Genomic DNA, 18,565 nt, shown 5'->3' with positions numbered 1-18,565 from the left:
GCCTGGAATTCCTCTCAAGCCTTCCACCATAACCTGCTTGCCTTTGCTTGGCCCCCCATCTGCTCCAGGGCCAGAGCCCCTGAGTCAGAGCTCAGCATGGGCACTCTATACCTCACTTCTGCACCCGGTATGCGTGGGGGCACAGTGGGTGTTTGAAGGAAAAGAGAGCCACGGGGATGGGAAGTGCCCATTCTCTGTCCTCCAGGCGCCCCTCAGGCTGGGTGCCCTGTTTCCCTGCAGACTCCCCTTCGAGCTAGTGCTAGTCCCTCTTCCTTCCATGCCCATTTTACCTTCCTTCTCCAGCTCATCCTCAGACTTCAAGGCTCCATCAGGGCAGAGCTTTCAACAAAGTATTTACCTGGCCACCACCACACATGTGCAGGCCTGGGCCAGAGCTCCTAGGGATGGGACTTAGGGAGCAACAAAGGAGTGGCCTCTGAGCGGAGAGGACTGGCATCACTTCACTTACTCCTGCTCAGTGTCCTTACATATCACCTCTTGCTATCCTGAGCACCAAAGTGCCCCAATTTCTGATCACTATCTCTGGAAAAGTCCCTCAGGCCCAACCACCCATCCACCTAGAGTCAGGTATAAACTACAACACTGATGCTTTAAATGCCAGGGTCTTGGTGCTCCTGAGAAGAGCTGGCTTCATACCATGGCGTACAAGCCCACAGGCCCAAGTTGACATTCTGGTAACTCCCATAGTGGTGAGGCAGGCTGACCACAGGCCTTCTGCTGAGCCACCCATGGTCTTACCAACCAGGAAGCCAGATGCCTGCCAAGGGCACCCAGCAGCATCAGCAGGCAAGAGTTCTCTTGGGAAACTTTGAGGAGGGGGGTCAGTGGAGAGCAACACCCAGATCTACTCTCAGGCAATCTATAGCAGATGATCTGGGTTACCAGTTTCCCCAGAAGGTAAAATTCAAGGAGAAAGAGAAAAGAGGTGACTGATTCCTCAACAAGATAGGAACTGGTCCCATGCTCAGAGGAGAAACTGAGGCTAGGAGAAAATCGGTGGGAACACCAGTGTATTTTTATGGTCCTGGGCTCCCTACCATAGTCCTGGAATTATACCAACTTTGACGTGGAGAGAAGATACCACCAGGCTATCAAAGGAGCAGGAAAGACAAAAGGGGGTTCACACGATGAAAAGGAAGTTTGTCTGCTCTTAGCCATTCATACTGGCAAAGGCTCAGCTTCCAGCCAAGGCCTGGCCAAAACCAGCTTGTGGACCACATCTGCCACCTGCTGGCAAAACCAGGATCTGCAAAGGCAATTTTTCTCCGAAAACCAGTAGGCAATATTCAGTAGAAGTTCTATCCTCCAGTTTCCATTTAACCAGCATATTCCATTCTATCCGTAAAACATACGGACTTCTGCCTGTGAAGCACGTTCAGCACCAGGGCCGATGGGCTTTGGCCTCGTACCCTGTCCCTATCCACTTGGGTTCTCCCCAGCTGAGTTACATTTCAACAACCTATTCCCGAACTGTGGATTCAAGTTGTACCTATTAGTGTAATGACATTTCAAATTAAGTAAACCAGTGAATTATGAATGTGAAAAAATAGGTAATTAATGTTTTGAAGACCTTTGCATTTTTGGAATGCTTCAGAAAGAGCAAAGGCAAGTTGTTAAAAAATTGCTAAATTGTGGATAAATCAACCATGCAATAGCATAAAATTGGCAAAAATCTAGGATTCTGTTCTTAGATTACTTCAAAAGTGTTTTAAAATTTGTGTTTGGCTTTAAAGCAAAAACTGGAAGTTATAAGTCTCATACTAAAAAACAAAAAAGGAATTGGCTTAATAACAAATGTCCATTTTTTTTAAGAGTACAGTTTTTAGGGGGTGTGTGTGTGTGTGTGAGAGAGAGAGAGAGAGAGAGAGAGAGAGAGAGAGAGAATTCCTTGTTTTACCTGGCTGTTGAATAATGGACCAGGCATGACTGCTGTATACTCCACACTGTAAAAGGGCTTCGGAATGGAGTCCACGTATAAATGTTCCCAGGCCTGTGGGCAGTAAATGGAGTCAGTTGTTACTGTTACTGTTGTAACAACATGTTTCGTGGACTCCCCCTCCTTTTAATGCAGGGCCCCAGCCCCCTGGAGAGTTCTCCTAATATCCTATGTGGTTCTATCACAAAGGGACAGTTTCTCATTTATATGAGCCCACAGCTAAGTAGATATGATAATGCTGCTGTCTCTTACATTCTTGTCTCCACCAAGAGCCCCCACCTTTGCCAGAAATCGCTGCCCTTCCTACCAAGCCCATTGCTACTACTTCCATGTTCCACCAAGCCCTGTGACAGGTGGACCTCTGAGGTGCCAAAACTGTGTGGTGGTTGGTGAGAAAGGAGAGCTAGAGCCACAGAAAGCTTTTCAGCATAGAGCAAAGAACTTGGGCCGGGTCTGTGCAGCTGGAAGACCTTGGGGAAGTTAAGCTTTGTGGGTCTGTTCCGTCCTATCTAAAATGAGGATAACCTCAGAGAGTCGTTGCTGCGCCAGCAGGTCTAGGTGTCTCACATGTGATTAGGCGATGTTACTTTCTGCACTTTAGAGCTGAGTACTTTGGAAGCACAGAGAAGTTAAGGACCTGGACCACAACCATACACAAGTCAGTGAAGGAGTCAGGCTTCCATCCCAGGGAGTCTTATTAAGAGCCTGTATTCTTACTTACTCGTCCAAACTGAAGAGATGCTGGCTTGATAGTTTTAAAACGTTACCCCTATCATGTTTTAATGAGGTCTGTGCACAGGATGCAAAGTAAGTGCTATAAGAGACCTCTAAATCAGACGATGGCAGAGGTCAGGGAAAGCTCCCCGCAGATGTGACACCTCAACTGTTCTGTATGCTGATGTGTGTAACCAAAACAAAAGGGGTGTGTGTGTGAGAGAGAGAGACAGAGAAAGGAGAGGGGCGGGGGAGGATGGAGGGCTAGAGGTGGCAAGGATCTGGTCACGGAGGGTGGAATATGCTCTTAACCCATATGCTTCAGGAGAGGATTTCCCTGCTGCATATTATATCCACTATAGAAATCCACAAGGCCTTTCAATTTTGTAGGGATAGAAGGAACAAGACCTAGGTCACGGCTTTCATAGAACTTACATTGTAGTGGGGTAAGACAGAACATAAAGAAGTATTAAAAAGAAGACAACAGGTCCCAAATGGAGTCACTTATACTCAGCCACATTCCACGAAACCAAGACTTACAGTTTGGGCTCTCCCAGACTAGTTAGGTCATCTGTTGGATAGACCCCAACCATCCCCTGCAAGAAAGCAACCTTACAATAACCAACCTGCTTTTTTGTCTAGTATAATTTCCTGCTCCCTTCTGCCTATAAAGTTTTTCATTTTTTACAACTCCTCAGAGCTCATTTCTGTTAGGTTGTATACTGCCCAGTATTTATGAATCATCGAATAAAGCCATTAAGATCTAAATTTACTTAGTTGAATTGTTTTGTTTTTTTTTTTTAACAGAAGTACACATAAACAAGATACATTCAGATTTTAATAAGTGCTCTGAAAAAGTTGATCCCAGGGCCTGTTTTAGACAATTTGGTCCGGAAGTCCTCTCTGAGGTGAATTTGAACAGAGACTGAAGGACAGAGAGGGCAGCCATGCAACCAGACAGCTGCAGGCGGAAGAAAAAGAGCTGTAGAAGTCCGCGTGAGTGCTGGCACCCCTGTGGGCATGGGGGACAGACAGGACAGGGGCCAGGCAAGGCCAGACACTGTAGGTAGGGCCTTGTCACCCAAGGTGGAATTATTTTAAGGGATGTAGAAACATTTGAAGGCTTTAAATCAATGAACGTGAATTGGCTTGTATTCCAACAAGGCTCTTTTGGCCACTGGTGGAGAGTGGATAAATTTGGTGGGGGTGACGGGGAGTGGCTGCAGGGAAGCTAGTCCGGGAAGTGTGGTCCAGGCCAAGTGTAGTAGAGTGACAGGCCAGCAACTAGACAGGAAAACTGAATGAGGGGTGAAGGGAAGACACCGTGCCCAGATCAATCTTTACAGAGGTCCTGATGTGAATAGGAGCAGAAAAATAGGGTAGCAGAGTGAAAGGGGGTGAGAGGGGGCCTTTTATTTATTTTTTAAAGATTTTATTTATTTATTTGACAGAGAGAGAGGCAGCGAGAGAGGGAACACAAACAAGGGGAGTGTGAGAGGGAGAAGCAGGCTTCCTGCAGAGGGGGGAGCCCAATGTGGGGCTCGATCCCAGGACCCTGGGATCATGACCTGAGCTGAAGGCAGACGCTTAACGACTGAGCCACCCAGGCGCCCCGGGAGAGGGCCTTTTAAAGATGGGAATTACTAGAGCATGTTTGCTGGTAAGAATGACTCAGTAGAAAGGGAAAGATGATGAAGAAATGAGGGTGGTAATGAGGAGAGAAGTCCGAAAAAAAAAAAAAAATGCAAGGAAGTGGAAGGGTTGGCTTCTGAGATAAGAACTGGGAAGACAGAGGACACGGACATGGTTGCAGACAGGTGTGTGAAAATGCATACTAAAGTTTTTAAGAAGTCCTGAAAAATGATGAACATGCTCACCTGTAAGTAGGAGCCCCGTAACTTACTTGAACACAAAAGCCTTTATTCACATAGAACTTCTGAGTCTTCCCTTTGTATCCCCTGTAGAGCATTGTGGTTACAAACTGAAGACTATAGCCAGACTGCCCAGATTCAGATCCTGGCCTCACCACAGGTTGGTCAAGTAGCCTTGAGCAAGTTACTCTGCTTCTCTGTGCCTCGGTTTGATCACAAGAGGGGAAAGAACAGTTCTTACCACATAAAGTTGTAAAAAGTCTGTGAGCTCTTAAGAAGCACTTAGTGCCTGGCATAGAGTAAGCACTCCATGAATCTTGTTACTAATTCAACACAGAGCCACCTAGAACTGATGCTAGGTATTGAGTCATTGAAGTCATTACTTTGGCTGCACCATCTGCCCGTCCTCCACTTCCACATCTCTGTCTCCCCTTAGTGATCTACTGGTGTCTTCCCGGTTCCCTTCTTCCATAGTAACCACTTGAGGCTTGGCATGCCTCATTCTTGATGTGCCCTGCACCTCATCTGTCATTGCTCTTGGTGGAGAGTTGTGTATTTATTTAGGTTTCTAAGGCAGCTGGTAATGGATGGGGGGGCATATCATCGTCTTCTAATTTTGTAAGAGTCACCCTCTTCTCCCTCTAACCTCTTCTGAGAAAACAAGAGCCTCAGAGTTTAGGCAACTTGCTGTAGGTGAGGGAACTAGTGTGAAGCCAGGATCCTACTTTAGGTATCTGGCATTAGAGCCCATGCTCACATTACTACAGTCATTTCAGAGTGCTGTATATAGTTTCCTTATGACACATTTTGAGGGCCATGAATATTGCATTTCAGAGGACAGAAATAGCACAGATAGGTCCTAGTCATTGGCTTACCCAGCCCAACATTTATTGAATGCCTACCTCCCAGGCATTATTTAGGAGTCAAGACAGGTTCTTCCATCCAAGGGCTTCCAGAATGAAGCTCTAGAAGAGAAGCACACAGGGTGCCCTCACAGAACATTAAAAGGCCCACAATATGTTGCTGTCTTATATCCTGTGGGAAAAAAAAGGGAGTGAACAAATGAATAAATGAGTTAGCAAGCATGCACTGGGTATATGAAAGAAAAAGTCATGGCAGGGAAGGTTCATCAGAGAATTATCTGAGCTAAGTCTTAAGCAATGAGGATTTAAAATAGGCAAATGCAGGAGTAAGCAACCAAACCATGTGCACAGAGATGTAAAGTATATGTCACAGAGGAGGTTCAGCTGGAATGGGGTGAACGGCAGGAATGTTACATGAAAACAGAACCAAAACAAAATGTTTAACTGTTCTAATTATATATAAAAAAATCAGTATTGATTTTGAGGCATTTCTCTCAAATGAGGCATTTCTCTCAATTACTCTTACCAACCACACAAAGACTGGAACTACTTGGGATGGAAAAAAATGACTTGGAAGGTCAGAGTGTACAAAAGTTCTCAGGTGGGAGACCATATAAAATTCCTTCTTTGCTCTTCGACATTTCTCTACATTAAACCATTTCTGTTCCTTTCCAAGGTCAAAGCCAGCAATTGCATTTGCATACACTGATTATTTTTTATAAAAGTACATGAAGTCATCATTATAGTAGCCCTGTGAGACCATCTCCCATCCTCATGTGACAGATGAAGGAAGCAGCACCAGGCTCAGCAAAATTGAGACTTGTCCAAGATTGCCTAAACTCACCATCTTGAGCTCAGGCTAACCTGGATTCATAGGATTCAGTAGGTCCCATCCTCTCTGGGACCTTGTCTTGTCAAGACACATGTGCTTTTAGTTCTTCCTTTTCGTTCTGATCCTTCAGTCTATTTTTCTCATGTCATGATTCTATTCCCTGACTTTTCAGAAGTCCTCTTTACTGATGCTTTACCACTCAATCATAACTATGTCCCCACCTATCCAGGTAACCCTAAGTCTTACATATGTTATACCCAACAGGAATCCCCTTTTTCCTTCTGTCCACAAAATGACACTAACGGAAATGGAGCCATACAAGCAAATGACACAGACCTCACAATGGAAGAGACTGGAGAGGTGTATAGGCAATAAGGGAGAAATTATTCCTTTCTTTCCACCCTGAAACACTAAGTGGCAAGCTGATGCCATACCTGACGTGTGTTTCATCATAGTCTCTTCAAACTATGATGTACAAACTGGAAAATACATCGTTGGATGTTACTTTCCCTGCACATCTTGTGTACTGCCAAATCCTTAGGGCTCAGCCCCAAATGCTAATCTTGGCCATTTTACCTAGCTAATGGCAACCTGAGTCCTCTCTCTTCCATTCTCACTGTGCAAAAAGCTCCCTCAGCAGAGTATCTTTGGCTTTCCAGTCACCAGACCTCCAGTCTAACCAGCTTGCTCCCACAATCCGTGTGCCTCCTAAAACAAGGGTCACATTACTCTTTCTCACAAACTACAAGTTCCTGCTGCCTTTAAAAGGAAGACAATTTCTCCAAATGTTTCAATTCTGATCCCCAACTTCTCAGACTTCCCTCTCATTGTATTCTCTTCATATACTCACATTCATGCCAGGCCATTCCACCTTCCTTGCCCATGCATACACTTTTAAACCTCCTTGCTTTCCCCTTAACCTGGGAATACCCTTCCTTACACCAAGGCTCAAAAAATGCCTCCCCTGCAAAACCCTCATTTCCTCTGATCAATCCCTCCCTGTGTTCCTTCAGCATGGTTCCTGTTCCTCTACACAACATTATTCAATCAGGCTGACCAGACTGTCATCCATTTTTGTATCTTTCCTTACCCCCACCTTCCAACACAGGATCTTAGGCATATATGCATTCATCAACTGACGAAATTAAATGTTAGAATTCTAACATTAACAAAGCATATTTGAAGTATTTTAGTTTCAAACAAAGTCCAAAGAGATTTGGTACGTTAACTGTAAAGCTAAAAAAAATGTTAAACCACAAAATCAGTACAAATCAATTTTTATTTACATGAAGTCAATGGACCTTTGAAGGAACAATACTAAAATAAATAGAGTACCTAGACTAACAAGGATAACTACTCCCATCTTACTTAGCATCACTGCGGTATTACAACTGGATGAATACTGACTCAACACTTTGATGTCTGCTTTTGTCACCCAGTCTCTCCTTGGGAGGCCTCTCCAATGACTGTGATAAAACAGAGTGAGTGCATGCACCAGGTTGGCAACCACATCGGCTGATGGAGCAGCACTGATCACGTAAAGACCTACCTATCCCCTGTCCCGTCCTTTCCTCAAAGCAGGGAAGTTTGAGTGCAGGTGAGGGTGGGGACAGCATGGATAAGATGGTTTTCTGGAGCAAGAGTTGAGCAAGATAGAGGAGTGTCGTCATACAGAGACATCCTGGCCAGCACAGGCAAAGAGAATATAAATATGGCGAAGGTGAAAATACACTCAAAGCTGAAATCCCCAGTTTATTCTTAAATAGATCCTCTTTGAACTTATTTTTACCAAGTGGCCATGATGGCTGCTCTCCCACATGGTTACCAAGGACTAGGTTAAAGGCACTGAAGAAAATTCCTTTTAGATAAAGTTTCTCCAGAGATTTTAAACACAAGAAAAACAAGACTAGACAAACCAGAAACCCAGGGTGATATTTTAGGCTCTTCACATTCTGTATAAATCCAAATCTAAGAAACCTGCCCTAATACTACTACCCCTTTAATCCCAATCCACAGGAATCTTAAGATTACCCAGAAAAACTTTTTACCACAAATTTACATTTTGTTTTCAATGAAAAAACTCTTAATTTCATATTTTTCATACCACTTTTTTCTTTTTTATTTAAAATATTATAACCAATTAACATACTAGGTAACAATGTTTACATTCCAGTGGTGCATGTTTAATGACTAGGGCATGAATGATTAAAAACCACAATAATTATCTCAGCATTCCCTACAAAGTGCCCCATTTTGTTTTGTCTAGAGGAGAGGAGAGAAGAGGGAATGGAACACAGGGAAGGAATAGGAATGAAGAAGGAATGGTATCATAGAGGGAGAGAAACAAATGTCAATTATCATATGCAGGTTTCCAGGTTTTAAAACCCGTTGAACAGGATAAACTGTAATGAGAAAATAGATGTCACAGTCCAGGTAGACAGCTAGTTCAGTTTAACTTCATCATTCAGCTAAAAGATTAAGAGCTTCTCAAAAATATACCAAATATCGGGCCTACAAAAGTAATTTATTTCTTCGTAAAATTTACTAAGATTTATTCCTTTTGTAAAATGTAAAGAATGGACTGATACCACGAGCAGGTTTCTACTTATAAAAACAGACAGTAATAATGTCCAACGAACACATCTAACACAATTTTCCAAGATATACAGTGAAAGATTTTCCATGTGAGTCTCTCTTACTGATGCAAGGTATATATTTTACACACTTACTGGTATTGTGTCAACATTGGCTATAAAGTATTTAACACACATTTATAATTCACACTCAGTAAAGAGCTTACAATAAGGGCAATAGCTTACTTGGGAAAGCATAGAAAATTAGTGTGAGGTAGTTCAATAAAAACCTAGTTTAATTTGTAAATTATTGTGAGAATAGAACATTGTGCAAAACTAATCCACAGGTAATATTTCTCAGAAGTTTCAGGAACGAAGAGAATCTAAACTAGAAATGGCCAGAAATTGTTACTCTTACGAGACTCTCCTTAAGAGCACTTGACTAAGAGCAGTTAGTTTGAAATTAATTAGGACGTTTGTTTTCCTTGTGAGTTTTCTAATCGTACCCCAAACTATACATTTCTGCTTCAATGCCCTTTACCTCTTCATCTTTCTTGCTATTAAGGAAAAATTAGTTTCCTCTGATTCAGGAAAAACCTAAGAGAGATCATAGAAACACAATGTACACTAACATGTAAAGGATACGGAGGCAACATTTAAGAGGGCTGCTAATGACAGAACAGTGAGTGGTGTTTGCTTTTTCTACTGAGAAGAGTTTACTGGGGTTATGGGGCTTCATGCATTCACTCTACAGCTAATGTGTGACTAATGAATAACACTCACAAACTACAACAGTATTTTTGAAAATAGACTATGTCTTTACCTCAAAATGTTGTGCAGGCTTGTGCCTAGGCAACACTGAGTAGTTATGTCTTCATATGTATAGCACATACTGGCCGACAGTGTAAACCAAGTCTTATCTGTAACCCCAAAACAGTTTCACTTGCCCGCTTCTGATCTCACTATCAGACACTGATGTCCTCTTTATCTTCTTAGACAAAACAGCAGGATTAACATGGAAGAGAATAATGAAAGGGCTTACAGTAAAGTTTGCTGCTTTGCATACCATCAAGCTTCTCTGTACTATAAAGGGGGCTGTGTGGGTAGCCTCCTCATTTAAGAGGCTGGCATTTCTCTTAGGAAGTCTCGTGTGAAGCACTGTGCCTTGAACCAACCTGGAAGAGTGCATACCAGGAACAATCAGCAGCCAACGGCGTGTGACAAAACGAGAACTGTTCAGCAAACAGTATGAAAGAGTTGAGATGCTCTATTTATGTATATTCTAAATAAGCAATCCCAACAACACAATTATTTTACAAATGGTCGGTATACATTAGAGAGTAACAGAGTAGTAACCAGGAAGAACTATGTAGAAAGAATTAGTGTCTCTTTCCTATAAAGCTGAATAATGAAATGATAGAAAGTTGAATAATAAATCAAAATAATTTTCTGACAGTAAGACAATGGGTATATTAAATATATAATGTTGAAAAACCAAAGTTATAAGAGAAGCAAGGTGGCTTTACATAAGTACTGCTTGACAGAAATCTTATTTGTAATTTCTCTTAAAAAAAAACAACACACAATGTTTAAGATGTTTTAAAGGTTCAAAAAGCTTGTAAAATCAAAAGAACCAGTACATCTTTAGCTTAACAGATTTAAGAGACGAGGGAAAGCTGTATTTAGATACTGCATTTTAAAAACCCAGGGCACACAACAATTAACAGCCTTTGTTTTCAGGACAGAATTTGTTCAGTATTTTAGTCTATGCTAACTAATAAGAGTTGCTTTTCTCTGCATCAACTGAAGCATGCTGGTTGGCAAGGGGGAGCTGGCATTTAACAAATGATACAGTAAGAACACCTGGTTTTCCTTGCTTAAGCAAGATCTCTAATCAACAGAGATGGCTTACTAGAATCAAACAGAAAATATGGGAAACTTCTGAAAGCATGTCAGCTGTTAAAGTGCAACAGCGAAACAATCTATCCCAGGGAAAATAAAGCTGATTAACTGCCAAATATAAACTAAGAACACACTCATGCTCAAATTTCTGCTAAAATCGTAAATCCAATTCTGTTTCTGTAATTCAAGAGGTGTTATAATCTCAAAACTCTAATTTGCTTAATAAAATTAATGCACCATGTTGTATGAGTAGAAAAGGGATTGATAAAAAGGCTGACAACTTCAAGAGGCTAGAAATCACGACTTGAAACCGTCAAAAACAAACTTGCTATTTCAAAGCATAGAAAAAGGCTAATGTATTTTAATCCTAAATATTGCACATTAACAATAACCTAAAATACCTAACTCAAAAGGAATTTTGCACTAAATATACGAATAACATGCCAAGCGAACTATCAGACACTGCATATTGAGATGCACCAGTTCTTGGTCCTGTTGGTCATGAATTCCCATGGGCTTTCTGCCTAGAACCTTGTCACTTACTTAAGTATGCATTTCCTAGTTCATTACATGAAATCCCTCTTGTTCCAAAAATAACAAAAGGTGCCTGGGGGCAATACAGAGAATGTATTTCAGAGATAATGAGACTTCAATGACATTTACTTAAGAATAATTCAGTTATGGAGAAAGAATCCTGCAGGTATAAAATGTAAACAGTTAACATACACTTGTCAGGAGCAGCACCATTCTTACACTAGTCAACATCCACATTGCATGTTTTATTGAAAATCAGGTATAAAAAAACAAAGACTCAGACTAAATCACCACCACTTATGCCTGCTCTGCTCAATGTGAAGAAACAGTCCTTAGAAAATGATATCCTATATATGGCTGTGTGCTACTATTTTCAGATGAACGGTATATTGCTCATTTGATACATCACCTACAGAAACTGAAGTAGGCTTTGGAACCTCCCAACAGCTAGTATAAATATGATTATGCTACAGGTAGAATCAAATGGCCAGAAACACCTTGAGAACTGGTGCTCAACTGACTGATACTATGATAGGAAACCAGAAAGGTCCAAGGGCCTGAGGCTGCAGGAAAGGGAAAGACCAGACTCTAGACCACTGCTGGGACCTACAGCCTGAGTAGATTAAACTCAGTGTATAGAAAAACAGGCTCATAGCTAGTAGAAGTGAACCATCTGTTTATTTGCATTGAAATGTATTATTCATGAAGTATCCTCTTGACTTTATGTGATCATAAGCTTTGAGCATGCCACAAATTTGCAGAAAATACCATAATCTTTTTACTTAACTTTTGTTGTGTGGGGTGGGGGAATAGGAGGGCGGTAGTAGACGCCCAGCATCTTCAAAGACATGCTCTGAGTTATTCTGCCATTTAGATGATGGGGCTTTTCCCAAAAAACAATGTAAGATACCTACCAATTGTTGTAATTAAATTAGGATTGGCAAGTAGCAAATATTGGAGGTTTTTTAACACGTTCATCATTTACAGTAGTTATTCCTGAATACAACTGGCTACAGGTTATTTTCCCTCACTCCTCTGGGGTTATTTCATTGATAAGCACATAACCCTGAAGGATAACATCATGAACAAAACATTTGAAATAAAGTTCTAATAAAAAAAACTATAAAAATCTTAAATAATTCATGATATAGGCAAGTCACCACATAATAGTTGCTTTGATAAACAAAATCTTACAAATTCAGTAAAAAAAAAAAAATCAGCAGCATAAGATAAAGCAAATATGCAAAAATTTTAAACCATGATAAAATAATTAGGTTTACATTATACAGTTAATTACAGCGAAAATACAATACAGTTTTGTTGCTGTTTTAAAACACAACTTAAGTTTTAAATTACATCACTTGAAATTAAAAAAAATAAACTACTTTACTACAAAATGAATTCTACATTTTTGAAAATCACTCAAAAATAAGACCACTGAATTGTTTTCAAAGTAGTTCTATCAATGACTCAATGACTCCCCACCCCCCCCACCCCCCCACCCCGAGGCCCAAGTAGTCATCTACAGCAGCCCAGAGGTCCGGCTGATGCTTCTAGACTGCTGTCTGTGTCTGAGGCCAAAGTCGGATCTGTTGACATTGAAGACACATCATTGACAGACGATGATGACGATGGATGCTGAGAGCCATTGATCACTGCTGCACCTGTGCTATGAGAAACAAAACAGCAAATCAGTTGCAGACAGAGTTGCACACCGAGCTACCTACACTGTACTGGCTACCTCTAGTGGTCAGTAATCTTCTTCCTCTTGGCTTTGAAAAGGCTCATTAGGTTGTGCGTGAATAATACTGATAATACATGGAAGACTGTCTGTACTGCAGTTTGTTGGAGAGAGGATCTCAAAGACATATATGACCCACAAAGTTAAAAACTACTGCCCGCCCTACTAAAAATGACTTATCTTCTCACTGTAAACTCCAAACAGTATTCTGGTACATCTTTTTTTTTTTTTTTTTTTTTAAGATTTTATTCATTTATTTGAGAGAGAGAGGAAGAGAGCACATGAGTGGGAGGAGGGGCAGAGGGAGAGGGACAAGCAGACTCCCCGCTGAGCGGGGAGCCCAACTTGGGGCTCCATCCCAGTACCCTGAGGTCAAAACCTGAGCTGAAGTCAAAGTCAAGACATGTATCCTACTGAGCCAAACAGGTGCCCCCTGGTCATCTTGTTTTAAAGCAAAAGCCAAGACAAAGGCTAAAATCATTTTAAAAGAAAGGGCCTTAGAGTTCAACTGTCCCAGTTTGTCTGAGGTTACATGACTTGCCAGGGTCACTAAAATGCCCTAGTCTTGTTGTTTTTACTCTAATAAATACTTGATAAAAGCAAATATGATTTACTAACAGATCAAGTAGGGGAAGACTGGGGTGCCTGGGTGGCTCAGTTGGTTAAGCGTCTGCCTTCGGCTCAGGTCATGATCCCGGGGTCCTGGGATCGAGTCCCTCGTCAGGCTCCCAGCTCAGCGGGGAGGCTGCTTCTCCCTCTCCCTATGTACTCTCACTCTTTCTCTCCCTCAAGTAAATAAATAAAATATTTTTTTTTAAAAAGTAGGGGAAGACTGTTTCCTTTAGTGAAAGTATAGCTAAGAAGCATTTCCTGGATTAAAAAAAAAACACAGGAATATATAACCAATAGAGAAATCCTTTCAAGGGAGTTAGGTTAGGAAATGGGAGGGAATCTCATGGGGGGTGGGAAATATGTTAAAGGTGATTCATGTTCTAGGTAAGTACTTTTTTATGGTATTTCTGAACTATGTGATCACTAAATAAGGGTCATTCCAAATTTGCGTTTATTAAATTCAAGTTATACAATAGTTCTTAACACATTTATGGAATAAAAGCAATGGTTTCCAAATTGAGCAGTAAGAATTTTTAGCGCTGAATTTTAGGCACTCAAGGATGCTAAAAACAAAGCCAGTTGATGGACTTTGAGAAACAAACTGAGGGTTTTAGAGGGGAAGGGGTGGTGGGGGGGGGTTAGCCTGGTGATGGGTATTAAGAAGGGCATGTATTGCATGGAGCACTGGGTGTTATATGCAAACAATGAATCATGGACCACTACATCAAAAACTAATGATGTACTGTATGGTGACCAACAATAAAAAAACAAACAATCAAAGCCAGTTGAAAACCACTGCTCCAGAACCCAGCATCTCAGTGTTTGAAATTATCCTACTATTCTGTCTAATGATGGACAATAAACACTTTGGAATACAAAAGGTCCTCTGAGAGCTTGTCTTCAAATGCAACAAGGAAATAGCCAGGGGCATGGGAATAGGCAAATCTTTAGGATGCTGGGGAGGGGGCTGGGAGACAGAAAAGAATGGAACCATTAGGGACAGAGCAGTTGACACAAGGTAAAATGAATAAAAAAAGCAGACTGAGTACACTTCAGGCCTGACCCTCTACTTCAAATTCCATCCCTAGGACACTAGAGAATGTGCCTGTTCTGACTGAAGAGTACACAATACCACGGCTAGCTTCGAAGACTGGTACTGAAATATTCATATCGTAAAAGGGTTCCACCAAATATACATTTTCATGCCTCTATTTTTTAACCAACTGAGCCACCCAGGCGCCCCATGCCTCTATTTTTTAATCCAAATTTCATTTTGTCCAAACTTCTTAATCTGATAAAAATTAATTTTTTTTTTAAAGATTTTATTTATTTATTTGAGAGAGAGAATGAGAGAGAGTGAGTACATGAGAGGGGGGAGGGTCAGAGGGAGAAGCAGACTCCCTGCTGAGCAGGGAGCCCAATGCGGGACTCGATCCAGGGACTCCAGGATCATGACCTGAGCCGAAGGCAGTCACTTAACCAACTGAGCCACCCAGGTGCCCCTAAAAATTAACGTTTATGTACTTTATTTTTTTAATTATTTTTAGGGTAATCTCTATCCCCAACGTGGGGCTTAAATTTACAACCCTGAGATGAAAAGTTGCATGCTCTACTGGACTGAGCCAGCTAGGTGCCCCCAAAACTAACTTTTAAATGCATTAAACATTAAAGAGTTAAATTTTTAATCTGAAAATCAAATACCTACAAAAAGTACTTGTTTTTTTCCTGAGCTTTAAAGCAATCTAGGAAATTCTCAAATATCTGAATGGCAGTAATAGGAAAAATGGTTAATTTTGGGTAGCTGGGTCATTTCCCTCTTAAGTGAGTGTCTATACCCTCAAAGCCATGCAAACTCACTGTAATATTAGCCAAACCAAAATAAAGATAGGAAAGTGGGAAAAATAATATATTTAATTTTTTTTTTATTATCTTTTAAAGATTTATTTATTTGACAGAGAGAGAGACGGCGAGAGAGGAACACAAGTAGGGGGAGTGGGAGAGGGAGAAGCATGCTTCCTGCTGAGCAGGGAGCCCGATGTGGGCAGGACCCTGGGATCCTGAACTGAGCCAAAGGCAGAGGCTTAATGACTGAGACACCCAGGCACCCCTCATTTTTAAAAATCAAGTTGAAAGGGTATCGTGATTATCTGATATTCTAATTTGTCAAAGACTTCCTTCTGTTTTTGCATATAATCAAGAACTGAATACTTTTATAACAGGTTGATTCACTAACACTTTTCTCTGCAGGCTATAACTGAGAATCCAGAAAATGTCTAGAAACCTAGAAACCTACAGTCCTGTCCTTTCCACTTATTTTATAACCACAGTCAAGTGTTCTTTAAGATCCAATTTCTTTAAATTAAGAACAGATACAACTGCTCTATCTCATGAAATTAAATTTACTCAAACATTCAACACTTAAGATGTACCATTCATTAGGATATAGCATTCTGAAGTATAAGTCTCCCAAATAACAGACTTTTCAAATCCCACTCGAATTTCCAACATGAGTAATTTACTTATGCTACTACTGTACATCAATACAAAGCCAATTAAGTCCGCTATTAAAGCATTTACAAAATATAGCTTTTGTTACAACTAAACTGTAGGTAAAAGCTGTTAAAATTCATATTTTCAATTCATATTTTCAATAGAATCTATAATTTGGAAAACTCACTCCTGATCAAGGATTTAAAAAAATAAAAAAATATAAAAACTAACAAATATATTTGTTCATATTTTCAATAGAATCTATATTATAATTTGGAAAACTCATTCCTGATCAAGGATTTAAAAAAATAAAAAAATATAAAAACTAACAAATATAACCAAAACTGTTACAGAAAGCCACAGAAATTATTTAAACAAATGTTTAGAGTACAACAAAATGCGCATTTGAAACTATAGTTAAAAATCTTACCCATAGGATATCCTTTTTTTTTTTCTTAAGATGTAGAAGAGTTTTAGAGGGATGATTAAAATGACATTGTTTTACTCAAATTCAAGACCTGTCGAACACTACTTGGCCTTCAAGGTTCAATTCAAATTTCATCTCTTTCCTAAAGCTGCCCTAACGTCTGTAGCCAAAAGTCTCTGCTGCCAGCCAAAGGCCATATGGGATGCTGGAAAAACCATGCCATCTGAAGTTACTGGTAAACATGGCTTCTTCAAGTAGTAGCTTTTCTACATTTTTGTAATTTTATGTTCATTTACTTTTTCTGAACTTTAGTTTCCTCATCTGTAAAATGTGAATAATCCCTTCCATGAGGTCTTAGGCAAGGCTTAAATGAAATAAAGTACATAAAACCACCAGTGCCTGTCATGTAGTACGTACTTAATATATACAAGTTACCTGCCATTTAACTTTTCCCCCAATGCTTTATGCTTTATTAAGGGCTAAAATTAAATATAAGCTAGCTTATGATAAAAGAAAATGCTTAACTCCTGCAAACCAGTTTTCTTCCTAGATATGGAATGATTTCTAATGGCAGTTTTAATGTTACTGCCTTAGTTTAGCAAATTTAAAAATACTAAAATGAGAAAGATGGTAACTTAGTATCACATGTACCAAATTTTTCAATGAAGCCTTAGTTCATCCAAAGTAAAGACTGTTAAAATCTTGGTAAGTATACTGACCTGTGAAAAAATTCTTCTTTAAAGAGAACAATGCCAACAGAAAAAGGTTTTAAATTTCTCTTCTTCAGTGGAATGTCAGTTTTATAGAAAAAGATGTACATTTTATGAAGTCAGTTACCGATATATTAGTATGACGTATTGGTACAAGAGTGTACCAGTGCTTTCAAATTTAACTACCCAAGTTGTATTCCCTATACTTCTTAAACTTTGAACAAGAACCGTGGTAAATATGGGGAAAACTGCAGGATTCATGCAACTGAAGATTACCACAGAAGAAGTAAACTGTAACCTTAACCAAGCTTATATTGTAACCAACCTAAAGGAGAGGGCTGCCCCCTTATAACTCCATTCTTGGTTCTCTCCTCCAAGTCCATAACTTCTTTGTATATCAACTCTGAAAAAGAAGTGAACAAAAACAAACTTTTCAAAAGTCTGAGAGCCAATCTCACAGATATCTACGTTTTAAGTAAAACATTTTTATACACATTAACTATTTCTAATAGTGTCCTTTCAATGGCAAAGAGTCCCTTAAGTGTCAGTCTGAGATTCAAAGGTGTTAGTAACAATTCCCTGATCTTGAACTATGAACTATACTAAAAGAAAAAAATCTCTGCTATAACTAATGTTTCTAAAGTTGGATTAAGGACAGTGCTTGGGTTAGAAGCCTTATCTTTTTTACTCCACCAGCATTTTGTACTATACCGTATCATCCTACACATCATAGTACAAATGCTCAATTCTATCTCAGTGAGGGCTTGAATCACATTTGTCTTATTCACATCTATTTCCTGAGCTGTGGTATAGTACATCAGGTGCTTATCCAGATATCTGTTAAAAGATTTAAATGCAAGCATGTATGAAAGCTTCTTTAATCAGAATGGAATATAAATACATTTTTATTTTTAAAAAAAGCAGGTAGCTACCCTTCAAATCCTTATGATTTGAAGCATGACATGCTATCACAGTCAATATTTCTCCATGGAAATCTTTTTTTTTACTGTACAGTAGGTGGACTGTTGTGAGCACTGCTCCAACTGAAGAGAGAGCAGATGCTGTCCTGAGGCCATATGTGCCTCCTGCCCTGTGTTCTTCTATGTCAAGTGTGATGCACCTTGTGGGTCGGAATGTTTACTTCAGAAGAACCTTCTAGTGGATGTTACATCACCATTATTCATCTTCTTTGGGTCATGGAATCCTGTGAGAAGTGCATAAGAGCAATGAACCCTCTTCTAAGAAAAATGTACAAGCGGAAAATGTTCAAAGAATTTCAAGGTATCTAATTCCTTAAATTAAGCTGATAAGGAATCTCTGATTATAAGGTAAAGTAAGT

The 18,565-nt window shown here is 40.0% G+C and overlaps 1 protein-coding gene across 4 annotated transcripts in view; it reads right to left on the bottom strand.

Moving 5' to 3' along the window:
- Positions 1-8,324: 8,324 nt before the first annotated feature.
- The window catches only part of MAPK8 (mitogen-activated protein kinase 8), a 113,151-nt gene continuing 102,910 nt past the window's right edge, over positions 8,325-18,565 (bottom strand). For 2 of the 4 annotated variants that reach the window (XM_035023587.1, XM_035023581.1), the window contains exons 11-12: positions 17,552-17,629; positions 8,325-12,910 (exon numbers count right to left, since the gene is read on the bottom strand). In XM_035023587.1, coding sequence (XP_034879478.1) covers positions 12,765-12,910; positions 17,552-17,629 — 224 coding nt within the window. In that variant the 3' untranslated portion in view covers positions 8,325-12,764. Of the gene's footprint in view, positions 12,916-17,551; positions 17,630-18,240; positions 18,431-18,565 lie in introns of those variants that run through there. The other 2 variants (XM_035023594.1, XM_035023604.1) reach the window with 2 other exon arrangements.

The sequence above is a fragment of the Mirounga leonina genome, unplaced genomic scaffold (assembly GCF_011800145.1).
Source record: "Mirounga leonina isolate KUSES-001 unplaced genomic scaffold, KU_Mleo_1.0 Mir_114, whole genome shotgun sequence".
In the NCBI taxonomy this organism is placed as follows: domain Eukaryota; kingdom Metazoa; phylum Chordata; class Mammalia; order Carnivora; family Phocidae; genus Mirounga; species Mirounga leonina.
The sequence above is the reverse complement of the archived record's forward strand: the minus strand, read 5'-3'. Positions and strand labels throughout refer to the sequence as shown.